Source organism: Microcaecilia unicolor, chromosome 2 (genome assembly GCF_901765095.1).
Source record: "Microcaecilia unicolor chromosome 2, aMicUni1.1, whole genome shotgun sequence".
In the NCBI taxonomy this organism is placed as follows: Eukaryota; Metazoa; Chordata; class Amphibia; order Gymnophiona; family Siphonopidae; genus Microcaecilia; species Microcaecilia unicolor.
The window spans coordinates 296,675,884-296,696,648 of record NC_044032.1 but is presented as its reverse complement, the minus strand read 5'-3'; the positions used below and the strand labels follow the sequence as shown (position 1 = coordinate 296,696,648).

The window sequence follows — 20,765 nt, the reverse complement described above, 5'->3', positions numbered from 1 at the left end:
CCATATCCCCATGAAATTTCTACATGGTGTGGATCTCCACATATAAACAATGGCTTTCTAAAATCATCTTTTACAGGTGTGTGCAATCTACTGGATTTCTGCCATCTGAAGTACCTGGAAGGTTCGTTCAAAATGCATGTGTCATCTATTGTTAAGACTGGGCAGACTGGATGGACTGTACAGGTCTTTATCTGCCGTTATTTATTTACTATGTTACACATGTAAATGCTGCTATTTTACATGTAGAGATGCTTTTAAAATAGAAGTATTTATCTACCAGTCTGGCCATCTTACGACCATCAGACATGATCAATCCCAGATCTCACTCTTCTTTCATGCACATAGTTTTATGTCTGATCCAACTATCTAATCACCCAGTCAAAGAAATCAGATTTGTCTGACAATACCTACCTCAGAGACTGTATTGTATTAATTCTAGAAATCACTCTATTCTATGTTTTAACAGCGATTCTGTTAATTCATTCCCCACTAAGGTCATATTAACTGGCCTACAGTGTTTAGTCTGTTCCCCACTTTACCTTTCGTGAGGTGGAAAAAATAATTGCCTGTCTCTAGTCCTCTGGAACCAATACTGATGCCAAAGTTAAGTATTGATGCCTAATAAATTTCAACTGCCTCCTTTGCTCAGGCCATGTTGTTTCAGACTCCCTATTTGGGCCAACAGGCCTCAATGAACTCCAATTATGGTAACAGGTAGAAAGGTGACATTAGGTCTTACCTGCTAATTTTCTTTCCTTGAGTCCATCCAGAACAGTGCAGACACTTGGGTATATGATCTCCTGCCAGCAAGTGGAGACTGAGAACTACTAAATTATGACATTCTGTGCAGCCTAGCATCAGCCAGTAGCTTCTTAAAAAAGCAGTGAATCTAACCCTTTATAAACACTATGAGAACCCAATTACACATATAATGTAAACATCTGAAGAATCAATTAACAGAACTACAAATCGAGAGACTTGAGCAAGAGAACCACCATAGCTATTTATAACCGAGTCATTGGGCAGGTTCTGGACTGACTGAGGGACTCAAGGAAAGAAAATTAGCAGATAAGACCTAATTTCACCTTCCTTATCTCTCCAGCCAGTCTACATACATGAGATGTACCAAAGCTATATTCTTTAACGGCGTTAATTAGAGCCACTTGCTGACAACACACAGCTCCAAAAGCATCTTGCCTTACCTGAACATCTAGCCTCTAATGTTGAACGAAGGCATTCAAGAATGACCAAGGGGCCGTCTTGGAAACCTCTTGAGGCAGAATCAACCTGCTCACAACAATGTTTGCCCTCGAGTCGAATGAGACTTGAAAATTGAGAGAACTGGTCTGCTTGATAAAAGGTATGCTGAAGCAATTGCCTCCTTAATCCATTGAGCAACAGCAGCATTCGAGGTAACTTCTCCCACTCTGGGCCCACCAAATAGCACAAAAAGCCTCTCTGATGTCCTTATTTTACAGGTTCCAGATAAGTAACAATGAAGCATCCATCCCATATACAACTTATGGAGATAACCACGAAGGTTCCCATTCCCATCTCCAGACTGTTTAAAGTCTGGTAAGAAGGATGATTGAAGTGAGATATTACTTTAGGAAGAAAGGAACGAACTGGTCTAATTACCACTTTTTTCTCCTCCCTCCCTCCCAAAAAATAAAATTAAAATAAAAACAGTTTGTGACAGCTGTGACACTCTTCTTGATGAACAGACAGGAAGGCAGAAACCAGAAAAATTGGCTTGAAGGTAAGATTTCAAGGTATCGTTTCAGAGGGAGCTTATACCAAAGCTGAAAGAGGTAAATAGCTATGAAGAGTGGAGGAGTAGCCTAATAGTTAGTGCAGTGAGCTGAGTACCTGAGGGAGTCGGTTCAATTCCTACTGTGGCTTCTTTTGATCTTGGGTAAGTCATTTAACCCTTGATTGCCCTGAATAGAAAAAAACCCCAAACTTAGCTTGGCAGCTCTCTAGGGCCAGAGAAAGAATCTGTATACAATAAAAGTAAATCACTTTGGCTGTACCACAGAAAGGCAGTATATCAAATACATTACCCTTAACCCTTTACATTTACTAAACTGAGATTCCAAGGAGGCACCATCAGATGTCTTGATGGTCTGAATAATTTGACATCTTTGATAAACCTGTTAACGTCTGGGTGAGCCTCCAAAGACCAATCCTGCACTAAACCTTGATATGTCACTACTGCTAACTGAACACTAAGGGATGACAGTGTAAAACCTCTTATCAAATTAATTCCACTTTCTCCTGTGATTGAATAACCTGGGTGCTTTCACATTCTGGAAAGTAGCCATCAGATGCATGATTAGATGTCCCCGGCGTAGTACTATATTGCCAAATGCCTGTTTGGTCAGACTCTATTTGCCTGGATCCAGAACATTTCAACTGAGAAAACCTACCCAAACATTTTCTATTCCCGCTATGTGAGATGCAGACAGGACTCAAAGATGACTCTCTGTCAATGCATCAACAGATCGCCCTCCGGTGCTACTACTTGAGTCTTTGTTCCTCCTTAGCACTTACATACAACATCACTGTTGCATTGTCCAATAACACTTGCACCATCTTGCTCAGAAGGCATGACTGGAATTTCAGCAACACCGACTGGATGCCTCTCGCTTTAAGATAACTGAACAGGACCTCTCTATTGTTGATCAACCAAAGAGGCTGGCATCCATTGTAACTACCAGCTACTGTGGAAACTCCAAATCAATTCCTCACTTCAAGTTGATGGTGCACAATCACCAGGTAAAACTGCTGTCAATAGGAGAGGCAAAATCTGTTTCAGGTCTTGTGACTGAGGCAAACATCAGGAAAGAAGAGCTCTTTGAAGAGACCTCACATGTGACTGAACTCAAGGGACCAATTCCAGAGTTGCTGCCATGGAATGCAAAACCTAGGGATAATTCCACACCATTAATTTGAGACTGTTGCCTAAGGTCTTGACTTATTGAAGCTTCCTGATATGATCTTCTAATAGGAAAACTTCCCACTGCTTTGTGATGAACCGTGTCCCCAGATATTCCGGCAATTTGCTCTTGGCCAGTTTGATTACCTAACCTTAGCTCTTGGAGAACTTAAACCACTTGATATGTGGCATTCTCAATTCTTCTGAAGGACATTCTTGAATGAGTCAATCATCCAAACAGGGATCCAATAACATTCTTTCGTTGTACAAATCTACAGCAACTACTATCATCACTTTGGAAAATGCCCTTTGCGCTTAGCCCAATGGAATGCCAGAGTCTGATATTGAAAATGCTGCCCTAGAATAGCAAACCTGAGAACATGCTGATGCTCCCTTCTGATGGGAATGTGTAAAAAGGCCTCCATGAGTCCAGGAATGTCAAAAATTCTCCCACTGAACAGCTACTATTACTGATCACAAGATTTCCCTGGGAAATGTGGAACTCTTAAGCCTTGATTTACACCTATGAGATCAAGAATAGGATGAAACAAACCCTCTTTCTTGGGTACTATGAAGTACTGATAAGATGGATTTCTTTCCTGTTCTTCTCTGACCTAGGAGAACTGGCACTACCACCTGCAGGTTTATTAGTCTGTCCAAGGTGCTCCTCACTGCAACTGCTTTGATTTAAGAATGACAAAGAGACAGAGGGTGGGAAAACTCTAGAGCACAGCCTTCCCAAATAACTTTGAGATCTCACCGATCTGAAGTGGAACAACCTCTGGTAAAAATGTCAAATTTTGCCCCCTATGTGAAATACAGCATGGGCCTCTAAGGCCTCACTGTTGTGCTGAAACAGCTCCTGAAACTCCTGCTCTGGAATCTCATCCACCTTTAGCATCCACCATGAAAGTACTAATCTCTGTCCTCCAGGGCAGGTGTTAGACATAGATGGGTCCGGGGCAGAAACTAGGAAGAGACTTCCAAAGCCTGCCTGCAAGCTATGTCTCCTTTAGCTTCAGGCAGATTGGGGCACCCTGTTACCCCCAGTGGCATGGGGGCCAAGGGCAATTGCCATGTTTGCTACCTCCTAATGCCACCCCTGCTGCCCACAAACTAAGATGTTTGAGTTGCACTTTCTCTACCCAGTCTATACCTCCTGAATTCTCTACAGTATCTCCAATAGGAGGCCCTTCAGGCAGACATTCACCATGGTCTTCCGGGAACCATGGTACCTCATAGGCTCTTCACCAACTTATTCATCTCTGTAGAGACATCACCCATTAAAAGGAAGCTTACTAAGCCTTGTTTTAGATGCTATGTCTGCTGAGCAATTCCTAAACCAAAGAAACCTTCTCTCAGCTACTGCCAATATCATACTTTTAACAGAAGTATGAATCAGGTCATACAACATATCTGCCAATCTGCTACAGAAGCTCTATCCACAGAATCCTGGACTGACACCTCAGGTAACTGCACCAACCATCTAAAACAAGCCCTAGCAGTGTAACCACCACAAACAACTGTTGGTAAATCCAGGGCAGAAACCACCAACACCTGCTTCAAAATAGCCTCATATGATGATCCTGAGGGTCTTCCAAAGCAATTTCACCTTCCACCAGAATAAGCATTGTTTTGGTAACTGTCGATACTAGAGTATCTACTTTATAAACACAATAACTATCTTTTACATTGGTCAAAATTAAATAGAACTTAAGTGAATGACCAACCTTAAAACCTGCATCTGGGGATTCCCATTTTGCCTCAATCATTTTCTTAATGGCACTATGGATAGGGAATGCCCTCAAAAACTTTCTAATTCCACCCAAGAGAGGATCTTGCCCTTTGCCTGAGTCCACAGGATGTTCATCAGAGATTTTCAAAGTTGCCAAGACCTGAACAATTAAAGCCAGCAACTCCCCCAGTGAAATATTCTCATCAGAGTGGAATCCTTACTTGGGGGGTGGTGGTGGTGGGGAACTGAACGGATCAAACCATTATCTATGAAACCAGGTCCTCCTGCATGTCTGGCTGATCCTCCAACAAGCTATGAGAGCCACCTGACCATACACAGACTACCTTATAAGGTTCCTCAGCTTCTTAGATGGAATTTGGCCTTCAGAATTCAACGTTGGCCAGGATAAATGACAGTCAACCAGCTGCACCACATCTCTCTTTAAACAAAAAGCTGTGTAGGCAGCTCGAGGCAAAATTGTGGAGTTTCTTGCCAATAATGGGTTTCCTGCAGCTGGAATGGATACTGCCTCAATCGAGACAGCTTGATGGAATCACTTTTCTGACCTGCAAGTGAGGCCACCACCGAGGCTGGAACTGCTTGGATACTGCCTCAATTGAGACAGCTTGAGGGAATCACTTTTCTGACCCGCAATTGAGCCCACCACTGAGGCTGGAACTGCCATGGATGGATTTCCCACAAACTTGGGACACAAACAGCTTGGATCTCTGACAGCATGGCGATATCCTCCATGCGCTAGGGCCACACAACAAGAGCCTCCAATGTGCCAGGGATGGGCTCCCCACACACCTGGCACACAACCTTCTTGAATTTCTTGCAGCATGGCAGGGACATGCAACTCAGAGCTGGATGAAATATGCTGCCTCTTCCCACTGCACATTCTCTCCTTCTGAGTCCCAAAAGAGCACTCAAAGGCCCACTCCCAGAGGCAGAAAGAGGGACCAAGGAATGACTCATCCCAAAAGTGAAGATGGTGGTGGGGGGTGGGGGGGAGGTTTAGGAACTGAGAGACTCCAAGGCACAGAAAATTCTGTGAGAAGCTCAAAGACAGGTTCGTTAGTTTTATCTATGTCAAACTTATATATATATATATATATATATATATATATATATATATATATATATATATATATATAAATCGAAGACCTAAAGGAGGGACTAACAACCTACCACAGATACCTAGACACATACATAGATGAAATGGAAAAGAAACATGAAGGCATCATCACGGACCAAATCTGGATATCATTCAATCCTACCACATTTGACACTGTTAATCAAACTGTAAAAAAGTACTCCATTCTGTTGGCTAGATGAACGCCCCAACTACAGACCAGCGGCCTCCACACCTCTCATAACCAAGGTTATGGAAGGCCTAGTAGCCAAACAACTCACGGAATTCCTCAACAATTTCTTCATACTTCACAACTCACAATCGGGATTCTGGCCACAATATAGCTCAGAAACAGTACTAACAACACTATTAGCCAACTTAAAAAGGGAAATCAGCAAAGGCAAGAAAATCCTGCTCCGCCAATTTGACATGTCAAGCGCCTTTGACATGGTTCATCACCAGATCCTGATAAGACTAATGGACAAAATCAGCATCGGTGGAGAAGTACTAGAATGGTTCAAGTAATTTCTAAAATGCAGATCATACCAAGTAAAGAGGTGTAACACACTCTTCCCCAAATAGATGGCAAAATGTGGAGTCCCACAAGGATCACCAATATCACTATTACTTTTCAACATAATAATGGTCCCATTAGCCAACAGACTAGCAAGATATGGATTCAACCCATTCATTTATGCAGATGATGTAGCAATCTACGTACCATTTGACAAAGACATGACAGAAATCGCAACCAACATAACCCAAAGAGTAAGTATCCTAGCATCCTGGGCAACTGCATTCAAATTAAAAGCGAGAAAACACAATTCTTAATTCCCACATCCACCTACTGCAAGAACACCTTCCTCAGCATCACTCTGAATGGATATACCCACCCGATAGCAGACAGCCTGAAAGTCCTAGGGATCACAATAGACAGAAACATGTCATTCGAACAACAGACATCAAATGCCGTAACAAACATGTTCCGAACAATGTGGAAACTAAGGCGCATAAGATGCTACTTTCTAAGAACAATCTTCCGCAAGCTACTGCAAACATTAATCTTAGCACACCTAGATTACTATAATGGGATATATGCAGGATTCAAAGATCAAGTCCAAAGAAAATTACAAATGGCACAAAACACTGCAGCAAGGCTGATTCATGGAAAATTACGCTATGACAGAGCCACACCAATACTTAAGGCCTTATACTGGCTCCCAGTCAAAGCAAGAATATCCTTCAAACTATGTAAGATAGCACACAAAAATCATATTCGGTCTAGCACCAAGTTATATGGCAGAACTAATAACCTTAGCAAAACGAAAAATAAGCACGGAATCAAGAAGGTAAAATTATGTATAATCATACCTGATAATTTTCTTTCCATTAATCATAGCTGATCAATCCATAGACTGGTGGGTTGTGTCCATCTACCAGCAGGTGGAGATAGAGAGCAAACTTTTGCCTCCCTATATGTGGTCATGTGCTGCCGGAAACTCCTCAGTATGTCGATATCAAAGCTCCATCCGCAGGACTCAGCACTTAGAGAATTACACCCACGAAGGGACACTCTGCCCAGCTCACCACCGCCGAAACGGGGGAGGGGAATTAACCCAGCTCATCCCCACACAAGTGGGGGAGGGGAATCCGTCCAGCTCATCCCCGCGGAGCGGGGGAGGGACACCACACCCGCCGATGCGGGGGGATCTGGCTTATCCTGCAACCGCAACCGCGGGAGGAGCTGACTGACCCTAACACCGCCGAAGCGGGAGGGGTACAAAGCTGCCCTACAGCCGCACGAAGCGGGAGGGAGTGCCGGCAGAATTTTAAGTCTCAATCCAGCCCCGTAAAACGGAGGGGAGAGGAATGCAGCAGCTCACTGTAACCCAAACTCGTCTTAACTCTTGAAGAATCCAAGTGAAAAAACTTGAACACGAAGTCTTTCTGAAGTAACTGAAGACTAAACTTGAACCTGAAATGCAACCAGAATAAAAACAGTACAGATATCTGGGAGGGGCTATGGATTGATCAGCTATGATTAATGGAAAGAAAATTATCAGGTATGATTATACATAATTTTACCTTCCATATCATCAAGCTGATCAATCCATAGACTGGTGGGATGTACCGAAGCAGTACTCACCCAGGGCGGGACATTGAAATCCCTGACCTCAACACTGAAGCTCCAAACCGGGCCTCCGCCCGTGCAGCCACAGTCAAACGGTAATGCTTGGAGAATGTATGAGCCGAAGCCCAAGTTGCCGCCTTGCATATCTCTTCCAAGGAGACGGATCCGGCCTCTGCCATCGAGGCCGCCTGAGCTCTCGTGGAGTGAGCCTTCAGCTGGATAGGCGGCACCTTCCCCGCGGCCACATAAGCCGCTGCAATGGCTTCCTTGACCCATCTTGCCACTGTAGGCTTAGCAGCCTGCAGACCCTTACGAGGACCTGCAAACAGGACAAACAGATGATCCGATTTCCGGAAATCATTGGTCACTTCCAAGTATCTGATGATGACTCGTCTCACATCCAGATATTTAAGAGCCGAGTACTCCTCTGGGTAGTCCTCCCTACGAAAGGAAGGGAGACAGAGCTGCTGATTCACATGGAAGCGAGAAACAATCTTGGGCAGGAAGGAAGGCACTGTGCGAATAGTCACTCCTGCCTCAGTGAACTGCAGAAAAGGCTCTCGACATGAGAGCGCCTGGAGCTCGGAAACTCTTCTGGCTGAAGTGATAGCCACCAAAAAGACTGCTTTCAACGTCAGGTCTTTCAGAGATGCCCTCGACAAGGGTTCAAAAGGCGGCTTCTGCAATGCTCTTAGTACCAGGTTGAGATTCCACGCAGGCACCACTGAGTGCAGAGGAGGGCGCAGGTGATTAACTCCCTTGAGAAAGCGCACCACATCTGGCTGCGAAGCCAGGGAAGCACCCTTCAGGCGGCCCCTGAAGCAAGCCAGAGCCGCTACCTGGACTTTAAGGGAACTGAGCGACAGGCCTTTCTCCAGACCTTCTTGCAGGAACGCCAACACTGAAGAAATTGGAGCAGTGAAGGGAGAAAGTGAGCCTGCTTCACACCACGCTGCAAAGATATGCCAAACCCTGGCGTAAGCAGTAGAAGTAGAGCGCTTCCTCGCTCTCAGCATAGTGGCGATGACCTTGTCTGAGAAGCCCTTCTTCCTCAGACGCTGCCGCTCAATAGCCAGGCCATAAGACCAAAGGGGGAGGGATCCTCCATCACCACGGGACCCTGATGTAACAGGCCCTGCTCCACTGACAGCCGCAGAGGATCGTCGACTGAGAGCCTGATCAAGTCCGCATACCAGGGACGCCTGGGCCAATCCGGACCCACCAGGATTACCCTGCCGGGATGCTTTGCCACCCGGTCTAGCACCCTGCCCAACATGGGCCAGGGCGGGAACACATAGAGAAGCTCTTGTGTCGGCCACTGTTGGAGAAGAGCATCTACTCCCAGGGATCGAGGGTCCCGTTCTCTGCTGAAAAAGCGCGGCACTTGGCAATTGGCCGATGACGCCATCAGATCTAGGCTCGGCTGGCCCCAGCGCTTCGTGATGTCCAAGAACGCCTGAGCAGATAGCTGCCACTCTCCGGGCTCCAAGGTATGGCGACTGAGAAAGTCCGCCTTGACATTCATGACTCCGGCAATGTGGGCTGCTGAAAGCTGCTCCAGGTTCACTTCCGCCCACTGGCAAAGATTCATAGCCTCCTTGGCTAGAGGGGCGCTCTTGGTACCTCCCTGGCGGTTGACATAGGCCACAGCCGTGGCATTGTCCGACAGGACCCGTACAGGCTTCAACACCAGTACCGGGATGAACTCCAAAAGCGCCAACCGAATGGCTCTGAGTTCCAGGAGGTTGATAGACCACTTTGCCTCTGCAGGAGACCAGAGCCCCTGCGCTGTCCTTCCCAAGCAGTGGGCTCCCCAGCCCGACAACGAGGCGTCCGTCGTGACAACAATCCACTCTGGGGTCACCAGAGGCATTCCCGCAGACAACTTGTCCGTCTGCATCCACCAGCTCAGCGCCTTGCGCACTGCTGGGTCCAAGGGAAGGCGCACAGCATAATCCTCCGACATCGGAGTCCAGCGCTGCAGCAAAGAGAGTTGAAGCGGTCTCATATGAGCCCTGGCCCAGGGCACAACTTCCATCGTGGCCGTCATAGAGCCCAACAGCTGCACATAGTCCCAAGCCCGAAGGGGGGAGGCTACTAGGAACTGGTCCACCTGAGCCTGAAGTTTGACAATCCGATTGTCTGGCAGGAACACTCTGCCCACTTGGGTGTCGAATCGAACTCCCAGGTACTCCAGGGACTGAGTCGGGCGCAGCTGGCTCTTCTCCCAGTTGATGATCCATCCCAGGGAGCTCAAAAGAGCAACTACCCGGTCCACAGCTTTGCCGCACTCTGCATAAGAGGGGGCTCGGATCAACCAGTCGTCCAGATAAGGATGGACTTGTACCCCTTCCTTTCGTAGGAAGGCCGCGATGACCACCATTACTTTGGAAAAGGTCCGCGGAGCAGTAGCCAACCCGAAAGGGAGGGCTCTGAACTGGAAGTGTCGTCCCAGGACTGCAAAACGCAGAAAGCGTTGATGAGGAGGCCAGATGGGAATATGCAGGTACGCTTCCTTGATGTCCAAGGATGCCAGGAACTCTCCTGCCTTCACTGCCGCTATAACAGAGCAGAGAGTCTCCATGCGAAAGTGCCGCACTTTCAAGGCCCGATTGACCCCTTTGAGGTCGAGGATAGGCCGGACAGAACCTCCTTTCTTTGGTACCACAAAGTAAATGGAGTAACGTCCCTTGCCAAGCTGACTTTCTGGCACCGGAACGACCGCGCCCAGGCGGATCAGATTGTCCAAGGTCTGCTGCACTGCCACAGCTTTGACCGGAGACTTGCAGGGAGAGAGTACAAACCCGTCTTTTAAGGGTCGGCAGAACTCTAGTTTGTAGCCGTCTCTGATGACTTCCAGCACCCACGCGTCTGAAGTTATTGTGGTCCACTCGCCCAGAAACGAGGACAGCCGTCCTCCAATCTGCACTGGGGCGTGGACCAAGACCCCGTCATTGGGTACGAGACCCTGGGGGAGGACCGGAGGGAGCACCTCCGGGACGGCGGTCTCTGCGAAAGGAATGCTGCTTGGGGGAGAAATTCCTCTTGAAGGAAGAGGGGGCAGAGCCCGACTTGCCCGGGCGGTACCGACGGGCTTCCTGCAACCGTCCTCTGGAGGTACCGGGACGAGTACTAGCCCGAGCCCTGACCTCTGGTAATTTCTTGCCCTTAGACGTGCCGAGATCGGTCACGATTTTGTCCAGCTCGACCCCAAAGAGCAGCTTGCCTTTAAAAGGCAACCTAGCCAGGCGGGATTTAGAGGCGTGGTCAGCAGACCAATGTTTCAGCCAAAGCCACCGCCGCGCAGAGATTGTCTGAGCCATGCCTTTCGCTGAGGCCCTCAAGACATCATACAGCAAGTCTGCCAAATAGGCTAAGCCCGATTCCAGGGCCGGCCAATCAGCCCTCAAGGAATGATCCGAGGGGGAAGCCCGCTGCACCATAGTCAGGCACGCCCTGGCCACATAGGAGCCGCAAACTGAGGCCTGCAAACTTAAAGCAGCCGCCTCAAAGGACGACCTTAAGGCTGCCTCCAATCTTCTGTCTTGGGCGTCCTTTAGGGCCGTGCCACCTTCCACCGGCAACGCCGTTTTCTTAGTCACCGCAGTGATTAAAGAATCCACGGTAGGCCACAGATAGGCCTCACGTTCACTCACAGCCAAAGGATAGAGGCGGGACATAGCCCTAGCCACTTTAAGGCTCGCTTCTGGGACATCCCATTGAGCCGAAATTAAGGTGTGCATGGCATCATGCACGTGGAAGGTTCTAGGCGGGCGCTTCGTCCCCAGCATAATGGCAGAGCCAACAGGGGCTGAGGGAGAGACGTCCTCCGGAGAGGAAATCTTCAAAGTGTCCATGGCCTGTAACAACAGGTTGGGCAAATCCTCTGGGCTAAACAGCCGCGCTGCAGAGGGGTCATCCGCTCCATCCGAGCGGGGATCCGTCTCCTCCAAGGAATCCGCAAAGGACCGTTGGGAGACCTCAGACACGCTGCCCTCATCTACATCGGAGGAGACAAATTCCTCCAAGGCCTGGGAATCAACCCGAGGGCGTTTACCTCTGGGAACCTCAACCTCTTTACCAGACGAGGGAGCAGGGGCAGCGTTGTGCATGAGGAAGGCCTGATGCAGCAGCAAAACAAACTCGGGGGAGAAACCCCCCAGACTGTGCACTTCCGCAGTCTGGGCAACAGCCCTAGACGCACCCTCAACCGGCGCTCGCAATAGCGGGGGAGAGACATGCTGCGCATCCAAAATGGCGTCCGGCGCGAAACTCCGCGAAGGAGCCGCGCGGGAAGAACGGCTCTTAACTTTAGCCGCTTCTGTGCCGTCGCCCAAATTAAGGGCGTTCATGGCATTAATGTCTCCAACCTCAAGGGCGGCCCAAGAAGAAGCCGTCCGAGCCGCGTGGCCGGCCAAGATGGCGGAGGCGAGGAGCGGGGGATGGGCGTTTATGGCGGGAAAAACCGCCACGCCGGAGGAAGGACCGGGACATTCATCGGTCACGAAACTGTCACCCAACAAGGGCGAATCAGGCTTGAAGACCCCCGCATCCCCTCTAGAAGCGCTCAAGCGACCCGGGGAGCGACCCTTTGCGCCCTCGCCCTCCGACGCCATATGCCACGAGGAGAAGAATCGGGGAACCCCCTGCCCGCTATAAAAAGGTAAAAATTACCTGCTGTCCGCTCCGAGTTGTAACGACCTGGTGTCCCAGTGAGTAGCTGCAATAGACGCTTAAATAAACGTCGAAATAAACGCCTTTAAGGACGTTCAAAATTTTTTTTTTTTTTTTTAACGGAGCCAGCGGGAGGGGGGAGAAAAGGAGGGACCTGGCACCACCAGGTTTGCACTTGCTCAAAAGAGCCCTCAACCCCAGGCACTCAACAAAACCTAAAAATTAGGCTTGGAGGCCTCCCATTCCTACTGTTTTGCAGATGACTTACAAATTCTATTTATGCTCCCTGCTTCTGCATCTGATTCCTTGGCTGTGAGAACCTGCCTTAAAGCAGTCACTACTTGCCTCAGTGGCAACAAATTATTTCTTAAAATCAAGCCAAATGTGAAGCCATTTACTTTCCCACCCCTCATTTGGTGTCTCCTGCTCCTCCTGTGATCAATGACATTCCCCTAGTCCAGTGGTTCTCAAGCCCAGTTGTTAGGGCACACTCAGCCAGTTTGGTTTTCACGATATGCACAATCAATAAGCATTTATATCATTGGAGCCAACTTTTCATAATGATTGGGGGTGCTCAATTCAGCACACATTACCAAGCCCATAAAAAGGAAAACAAAGCATGGTGGGTTGTGAACACAGCTGGCCAGGTTGTCTTTAAATGTAGGGGGGCATTAACTATAGTGGTCAGTGAAGTCAAAGCTGACTTTCCAGCCATATCTATGACACCAGGAGAACAAAGATCACCAGAAGATGCAGTCAGCCACAACTCCAACTTATGTCCCCTCATTCTAGAGCTTCCTTTCAATTGAGACTCCTCTCCTGTGCATTTATGCCACGGAGGTATATCATATCTCCTCTCTCGCTTCTTTCTTCCTAAGTATACATATTGAGATCTTTAAGTCTGTCCCAATACGTTTTCTGACAAAGACAACTGCTGTGGAGTTGAGGCTGAGACCACTCTACACACTGATGTATTGAAACATGCATCTACAACATGTGACGTAAAAGTGGGAAATAAGGTTGCATGTTAACAGAATGAAGGCATTTATAAGATCAAACAGCGGTTTTTGAGAGTCAAGAGCACAAGAATCACATTCTGTGATTTAAATGATATATGAATATATTAAGTATGCAATGCTTTCTCTAATGGGTGTTTGGACATACTGAAGTTTAAAAAGGGGTTAGACGGTTTCCTAAAGGATAAGTCCATAAACCGCTATTAAATGGACTTGGGAAAAATCCACAATTCCAGGAATAGCATGTATAGAATGTTTGTACATTTGGGAAGCTTGCCAGGTGCCCTTGGCCTGGATTGGCCACTGTCGTGGACAGGATGCTGGGCTCGATGGACCCTTGGTCTTTTCCCAGTGTGGCATTACTTATGTACTTATGAAGTAATTTTGTGTTTTTTATTTCTAGAGCGCACAGCCCTTATTTCCAGAAGCAGTGAAAAGTGAAACGCTGGCCACCGTTGGTGGGACAGATGTGTGATTTTTAAAAAAATGTTATTTAAGATAAGTGAATGCAAGTTTTTTCATATAATACAATGTAAGATTTTTTTGAGCCAGTGATATAATGTTCCTTAAAGTCAACAGTTTACTACTACTGATTGGGATTTTGAGGCTTTTTCCTTCCACATTTTCATTTATATGATAACAGTAGAAAAAAAAATATATAAGGGATTTTGAATTATTTTGTGTCTGCATCAAAACAAACTCATTTTCAGTTGGATAGGCTGTCAGTTTTTAGAAAACTATGCAGTTATTATTTCAAGTTATAGATTTAGCTCCATAAATTTATGGAAAAAGTCAAACTTACCCTTAGTTTCTGAGTTTGAGCTGCAACTCCATTTGGATACATCATGGCAATAAATATGGGAACATCGCCAAGGGGACTTCCAACACCTCCGGCAATGCTAATTCCCAGTGAATCAGAAGGGCCCTATTAGTATGTTAATGAAACAATATCAGATTCTGTATTTGATTAAAATATTTATTAAGAATTACTCAAGTAGGTAGCTATAAGGTCTTACATATCAATGCTCTATCTATGGCCTATGTTGTTCTTTAGAAACAATGTGAAAGGCAACACATTTCCTGCAACAGATAAGCTTTATGAATCTTTTTAATGCTGGCTACTCCACCCTTATAAAACTGTTGTATAGTTATGGTATTTAGACTTGGCTTGTATGGAATAGGTCTATCTTATTGTTTTATGGAGTTTTTATTTTCATATGAAATCTTTACTGGACATTTTAACTGTAAACTGCTCTGGTTTGAAAAAGGTGAGCAGTAAATCAAATTTTTAAATAAACATTTTAAAAGTACACTAATCTAATGGACACAATAGACTGAAAACAGTTGCACTACTAATGCCCTTATTTGTAATAGATGCTGGAACAGGAAGGAAGCAAGCAAGCAAGCATACTTCCTCCTGCTACAGTAGCTATATTTGAGGGAGGGAGTGATTTCTTGGTATGACAGGGGGGTCAAGAAGGACGGTGGGAGAGAGATGGTATAGGAGATGCTTTTAGAAGGGGGTGAAGTTAAAAAATAATACAGGGTACATATCTGTATAGAATATCTATTTTAAATATAACTATATGGTAGTTTGTGTTTCAAAATCTGTTTAAGACTACACCAGCCAAAAGTATTTATGTACTTTACCTAATTGAGTATTTTTAGAAAATATATCTGGTATTTAATTACTTAAAAATTAAAATGCTTTGGAGTTCATTGTCTAACACAAAGTTTACTTTACTATGAAAGTACAGTGCACTCCATTTAAGTGCACGTCGGATAAGCGACGTGTTTAACTGTTTAACTGCATGCCGTACTTCGGACCCATTTTTGGCGCCATCAATTTCTATGGGGACAAACTTCGGTTTAGCGCACCACTGATAAGTGCAAGATTCGCTTATATGCATGGTTTAAGACTGCTCCTCTGCAGGAAAGACTCCGCATTAGCGCATGCATGGAATATGGAAGCCGATTGGCGCGTGACAAAGGGGCTGTAAATTTAAAATCTTGCTGGTTAACTGCCACAGGCAGAAGAAGCGAAAGAATGACCACCTTGATGTTAGACAGCTTGACATCATTACTGTGTGCAGCACAATTATCACAAAGCAACAAAATCTGAAACTTTTGTGCCCGCATTCTAGTATCTAACTTCTTTAGCCACTGCTTCCAAATTTCCCCAGTCATCCATGAATTTGCATTAGCCTCATATGACACAGGAAGTTGCTTAACATTCTTGAAGCAACGGGGCTGTTTGCTCTTTCCAATGACGAGTGGTTCCAACTATATTGCAGCAAAGGAGGATCGTCAGTCGGTCCTTCAACGTTTTACCTCCTGTAGTTTCAGCTTGTTTGAATGCAAGTGTTCCATCAGGAATCGCTCGCCAGTAGAGACCGTTTTCGTCAGCATTGATGTCACGAGGTGCAAACTTGTTCAAGATGGTAGGAAGAACTGAAACAACCCAATTTTCAGCACCAAAGTCATCAGCGTCTTGTTTTTCACCATGTTGTTTCTTGAACTTTATGTTGTTCCTCTCCTTCCATCTTTCCAACCATCCAACAATGGCTTTGAATTCAGTTAGTCCAAGACTTTCAGCTAGCTGATTAGCTTTCTCCATAAGCAGTGGACCACTGACAGGAAATTGTCTGCTCCTGACTTGAGAAAACCACCGAAGAAGAGCTCAGCTTTTCCCGCCCGTTTTCGTTTCCGGTGTGGATTTGTATTGTTTTGCCAGTCTTCCAGAAGCTGGTCTTTCTGCTTCAAGATATGTGAAATTTGACTGGGATTGACACCATATTCTTTAGCAATAGATGCTTGACTTTGTTTTCTAATTTTTAAAGAACTTCTATTTGTTCAGCCAGTGTTAGTCTTACAGTTGCGCGGCAACGACGACTCCAGTGTACACTCTAACAACATTCTTTCGCTTATTCTGCCTGTGGAAGTTAAAGGGGCAGTAAATTTGAAATCTCGTTGGTTGTCTCACACCAATCGGCTTCCATATTCCGTGCGCGAACTTATGCAGAGTCTTTCTTACAGAGGAGCGGTCTTAAACCATGCATATATAACCACCCTAATTACAACCCCATCATAGTACACCTGCTCATACCCATTTCAACAAATCAGGATGACATTTATTCTCTGTAATAATTGTGGTGCTTTAGTTTCAAGGCCAAGCATCTGGAGACTTAAAGCTTGTCCTATCTGTCTTCAGCTCGCTAGTTTAAAACAGGAGCTCAGCAAAGTAAAGCAGGAATTGAATGCACTTAAAGCAACTTCTAGGACTGCACAAAATCATACTGCACAGAATCATACCAAATTCTCACCACTGCCTCAAAGGATAATACCACCTAAGAATAGATGGTTCACAGTAGGCTCAGGCAGGCTTCGTTATGTGACACAGAAGCATGTGCCCTCACAAGTGTTGCCCCTACAGAATTCTTTTGCTCCACTACAGCACTGTGATGTTCCTGAAAATAAAACTGAGGCGGAAGAAAAAGAAAAAGCAAGGAAGGTGGAACAAAAAGATATGAAGGTACCCAAAGAGAAAAGACACCCCAAATCACTAAAACCGAAACACATACTAGGAAATGTAGATTGAAAGCGATGACCACAAATGCTCGCAGTCTAAGCAATAAAGTTCATGACCTTCAAAGCCCTGATGTTGGAGGCAGACTTGGACATAGTTGCAGTCACAGAGACATGGCTCAATGGCTCCCATGAATGGGATGCAAACATACCAGGCTATAATCTTTTTAGGAAGGATAGAGAGGGGCGTAAAGGTGGAGGAGTAGCTCTGTAAGTGAGAAATGATATCACAGCGACTGAAATGACAGGGAACTGGGGAAAGGAAGAAGCGATATGGATCACCTTAAAAAGAGAGGATAGAACCTCTGTCCACGTGGGTGTTGTCTACAGACCCCCGATACAATTGGAGGAACTAGATAAAGATCTGATCGCTGATATTCAAAAGTTGGGGAAGAAAAGAGAGGTGCTGTTGTTGGGAGATTTCAATTTGCCGGATGTAGATTGGAAGGTTTCATCTGCGGAATCGGAAAGAAGTAGAGAGATCGTGGATGCTTTTCAAAGTGCTTTGCTCAGACAAATGGTGACGGAACCCACAAGGGAGGGAGCGACGCTAGATCTGGTACTCACAAATGGGGATAGTGTATCAAATGTCCGACTGGGTGCCCACCTGGGCAGCAGTGACCATCAAACGGTTTAGTTTGATATGACGGCTGAAGAGGAGGGTGGCCACTCAAAACTGAAAGTCCTGGATTTCAAGCGTGCTGACTTTAGTAAAATGGGGGAATACCTGAGGAAGGAGCTGATGGGCTCGGAGGACGTACGAGAAGTGGAAGGGCAGTGGTCCAGGCTAAAAGAAACTATAAATAGGGCCACAAACCTCTATGTAAGGAGAGTAAATAAAAGCAAGAGAAAAAGGAAACCGATATGGTTCTCCAAGCAAGTGGCTGAGAAAATAAAGGCTAAAGAGTTGGCGTTCCAGAAATACAGAAAAACTCAAAAAGAGGAACACGGATGAAACTGAAGGAAGCCAAGAGAGAGATACGTCTGGCGAAAGCGCGTGCGGAAGAACAAATGGCTAGAAAGGTAAGGAGGGGTGACAAAAATTTCTTCAGGTATATTAGTGAAAGGAAAAAGACTAAAAAAGGAATTGTGAGACTGAAAGATGCTGCGAACCGCTATGAAGAAAATGATGAAGAAAAGGCAAATTTACTAAATAGATACTTTTTTTCTGTTTTCACAGAAGAAAATCCTGGAGAAGGACCGAGATGGACTGACAAAAGTACATGTGAGAGTGGAGTGGATTTAGCACCGTTCACAGAAGAGAGCGTGTATGAACAACTAGGAAACCTAAAGGTGGACAAAGCCATGGGACCGGACGGGATCCACCCCAGGATATTGAGGGAGCTCAGAGAGGTTCTGGCTGGTCCTCTTAAAGATTTGTTTAATAAATCCTTGGAGACGGGAGAGGTTCCGTGCAAATGGAGAATGGAGGAGGTGGTCCCTCTTCACAAAAGTGGTGATAGGGAAGAAGCTGGAAACTACAGGCCGGTAAGCCTTACTTCGGTTATTGGAAAAGTAATGGAAGCGATGCTAAAGGACAGGATAGTGAATTTCCTGGAAGCCAATAAGTTGCAAAATCCAAAACAACATGGTTTTACCAAAGGGAAATTGTGCCAAACGAATCTCATTGAGTTCTTTGATTGGGTGACAGGAGAATTAAATCAGGGACGAGCTATGGACGTAATCTACTTAGATTTCAGCAAAGCTTTTGACATGGTTCCCCACAGGAGGCTCTTAAATAAACTGGAAGGGCTGAAGATAGGACCCGAAGTGGTGAACTGGATTAGGAACTGGTTGACGGACAGAAGCCAGAGGGTGGTGGTGAATGGAATTCGCTAGGAGGAGGGGAAGGTGAGTAGTGGAGTGCCTCAGGGATCGGTGCTGGGATCGATTCTGTTCAATATATTTGTGAGTGACATTGCCGAAGGGTTAGAAGGTAAAGTTTGCCTATTTGCGGATGATACTAAGATCTGCAACAGAGTGGACACCCGGGAGGGAGTGGAAAACATGAAAAAGGATCTGAGGAAGCTAGAAGAATGGTCTAAGGTTTGGCAATTAAAATTCAATGCGAAGAAATGCAAAGTGATGCACTTAGGGAGTAGAAATCCACGGGAGAAGTATGTGTTAGGTGGGGAGAGTCTGATAGTTACGGATGGGGAGAGGGATCTTGGGGTGATAGTATCTGAGGATCTGAAGGCGACGAAACAGTGTGACAAGGCAGTGGCTGCAGCCAGAAGGTTGCTAGGCTGTACAGAGAGAGGTGTGACCAGCAGAAGAAAAGAGGTGTTGATGCCCCTGTGTAAGTTGTTGGTGAGGCCCCACCTGGAGTATTGTGTTCAGTTCTGGAGGCCGTACCTTGCTAAGGATGTAAAAAAAATGGAAGCGGTGCAAAGAAAAGCTACGAGAATGGTATGGGATTTGCGTTACAAGACGTATGAGGAGAGACTTGCGGACCTGAACATGTATACCCTGGAGGAAAGGAGAAACAGGGGTGATATGATACAGACGTTCAAATATTTGAAAGGTATTAATCCGCAAACGAACCTTTTCCGGAGATGGGAGGGCGGTAGAATGAGAGGACATGATATGAGAGTGAAGGGGGGCAGACTCAAGAAAAATGTCAGGAAGTATTTTTTCACGGAGAAAGTGGTAGATACGTGGAATGCCCTCCCGCGGGAGGTGGTGGAGATGAAAACAGTAACGGAATTCAAGCATGCGTGGGATAAACATAAAGGAATCCTGTGCAGAAGGAATGCATCCTCAGAAGCTTAGCCGAGATTGGGAGGCGGGGCTGGTGTTTGGGTGGTGGGGCTAGTTCTGGGCAAGACTTCTACGGTCTGTGTCCTGAAAATGGCAGATACAAATCAAGGTAAGGTATACACAAGAAGTAGCACATATGAGTTTACTTTGTTGGGCAGACTAGATGGACCATGCAGGTCTTTTTCTGCCGCATCTACTATGTTACTATAAGCGAATCTTGCACTTATCAGTGGTGCGCTAAACCGAAGTTTGTCCCCATAGAAATTGATGGTGCCAAAAAAGGGACCGAAGTACGGCATGCAGCTAAACGTTTATACTTGTATCCCAGTGTTATCCAAAAACAAGTTTCAGTTCAAAGTGGCTTACAGTTTACAGTAAAATTACAGTATTGTTGTACAGTTGTGACTTAAAGATGTCATTTGTAGCTTATGTGGTTAGCTGTAGAATTTCTTTTGAAGAGGCATGTTTTCCGTTTTTTTCTGAAGATAGTTAGTGATGCTTCTTGTGGCTTTTGGTATTGAGTTCCAACATTTGGATCCCAGGTAGCTGAAACCTGCTGTGTAGATTGGTTTTGTATGTTATGTTCATGCAGTTGGGTAGATGGAGCTGCAGGTACATAAGTACATAAGTACATAAGTAGTGCCATACTGGGAAAGACCAAAGGTCCATCTAGCCCAGCATCCTGTCACCGACAGTGGCCAATCCAGGTCAAGGGCACCTGGCACGCTCCCCAAACGTAAAAACATTCCAGACAAGTTATACCTAAAAATGAGGAATTTTTCCAGTCCATT

General features: G+C 45.9%; 1 protein-coding gene across 2 annotated transcripts in view; it reads right to left on the bottom strand.

The window, feature by feature from the left end:
• Positions 1-20,765, bottom strand: part of MPDZ (multiple PDZ domain crumbs cell polarity complex component) — a 571,809-nt gene that overhangs the window by 15,538 nt on the left and 535,506 nt on the right. For both annotated transcript variants that reach the window (XM_030194291.1, XM_030194292.1), the window contains one exon: positions 14,432-14,554. In XM_030194291.1, the coding sequence (XP_030050151.1) occupies positions 14,432-14,554 (123 nt within the window). The remainder of the gene's footprint in view (positions 1-14,431; positions 14,555-20,765) is intronic.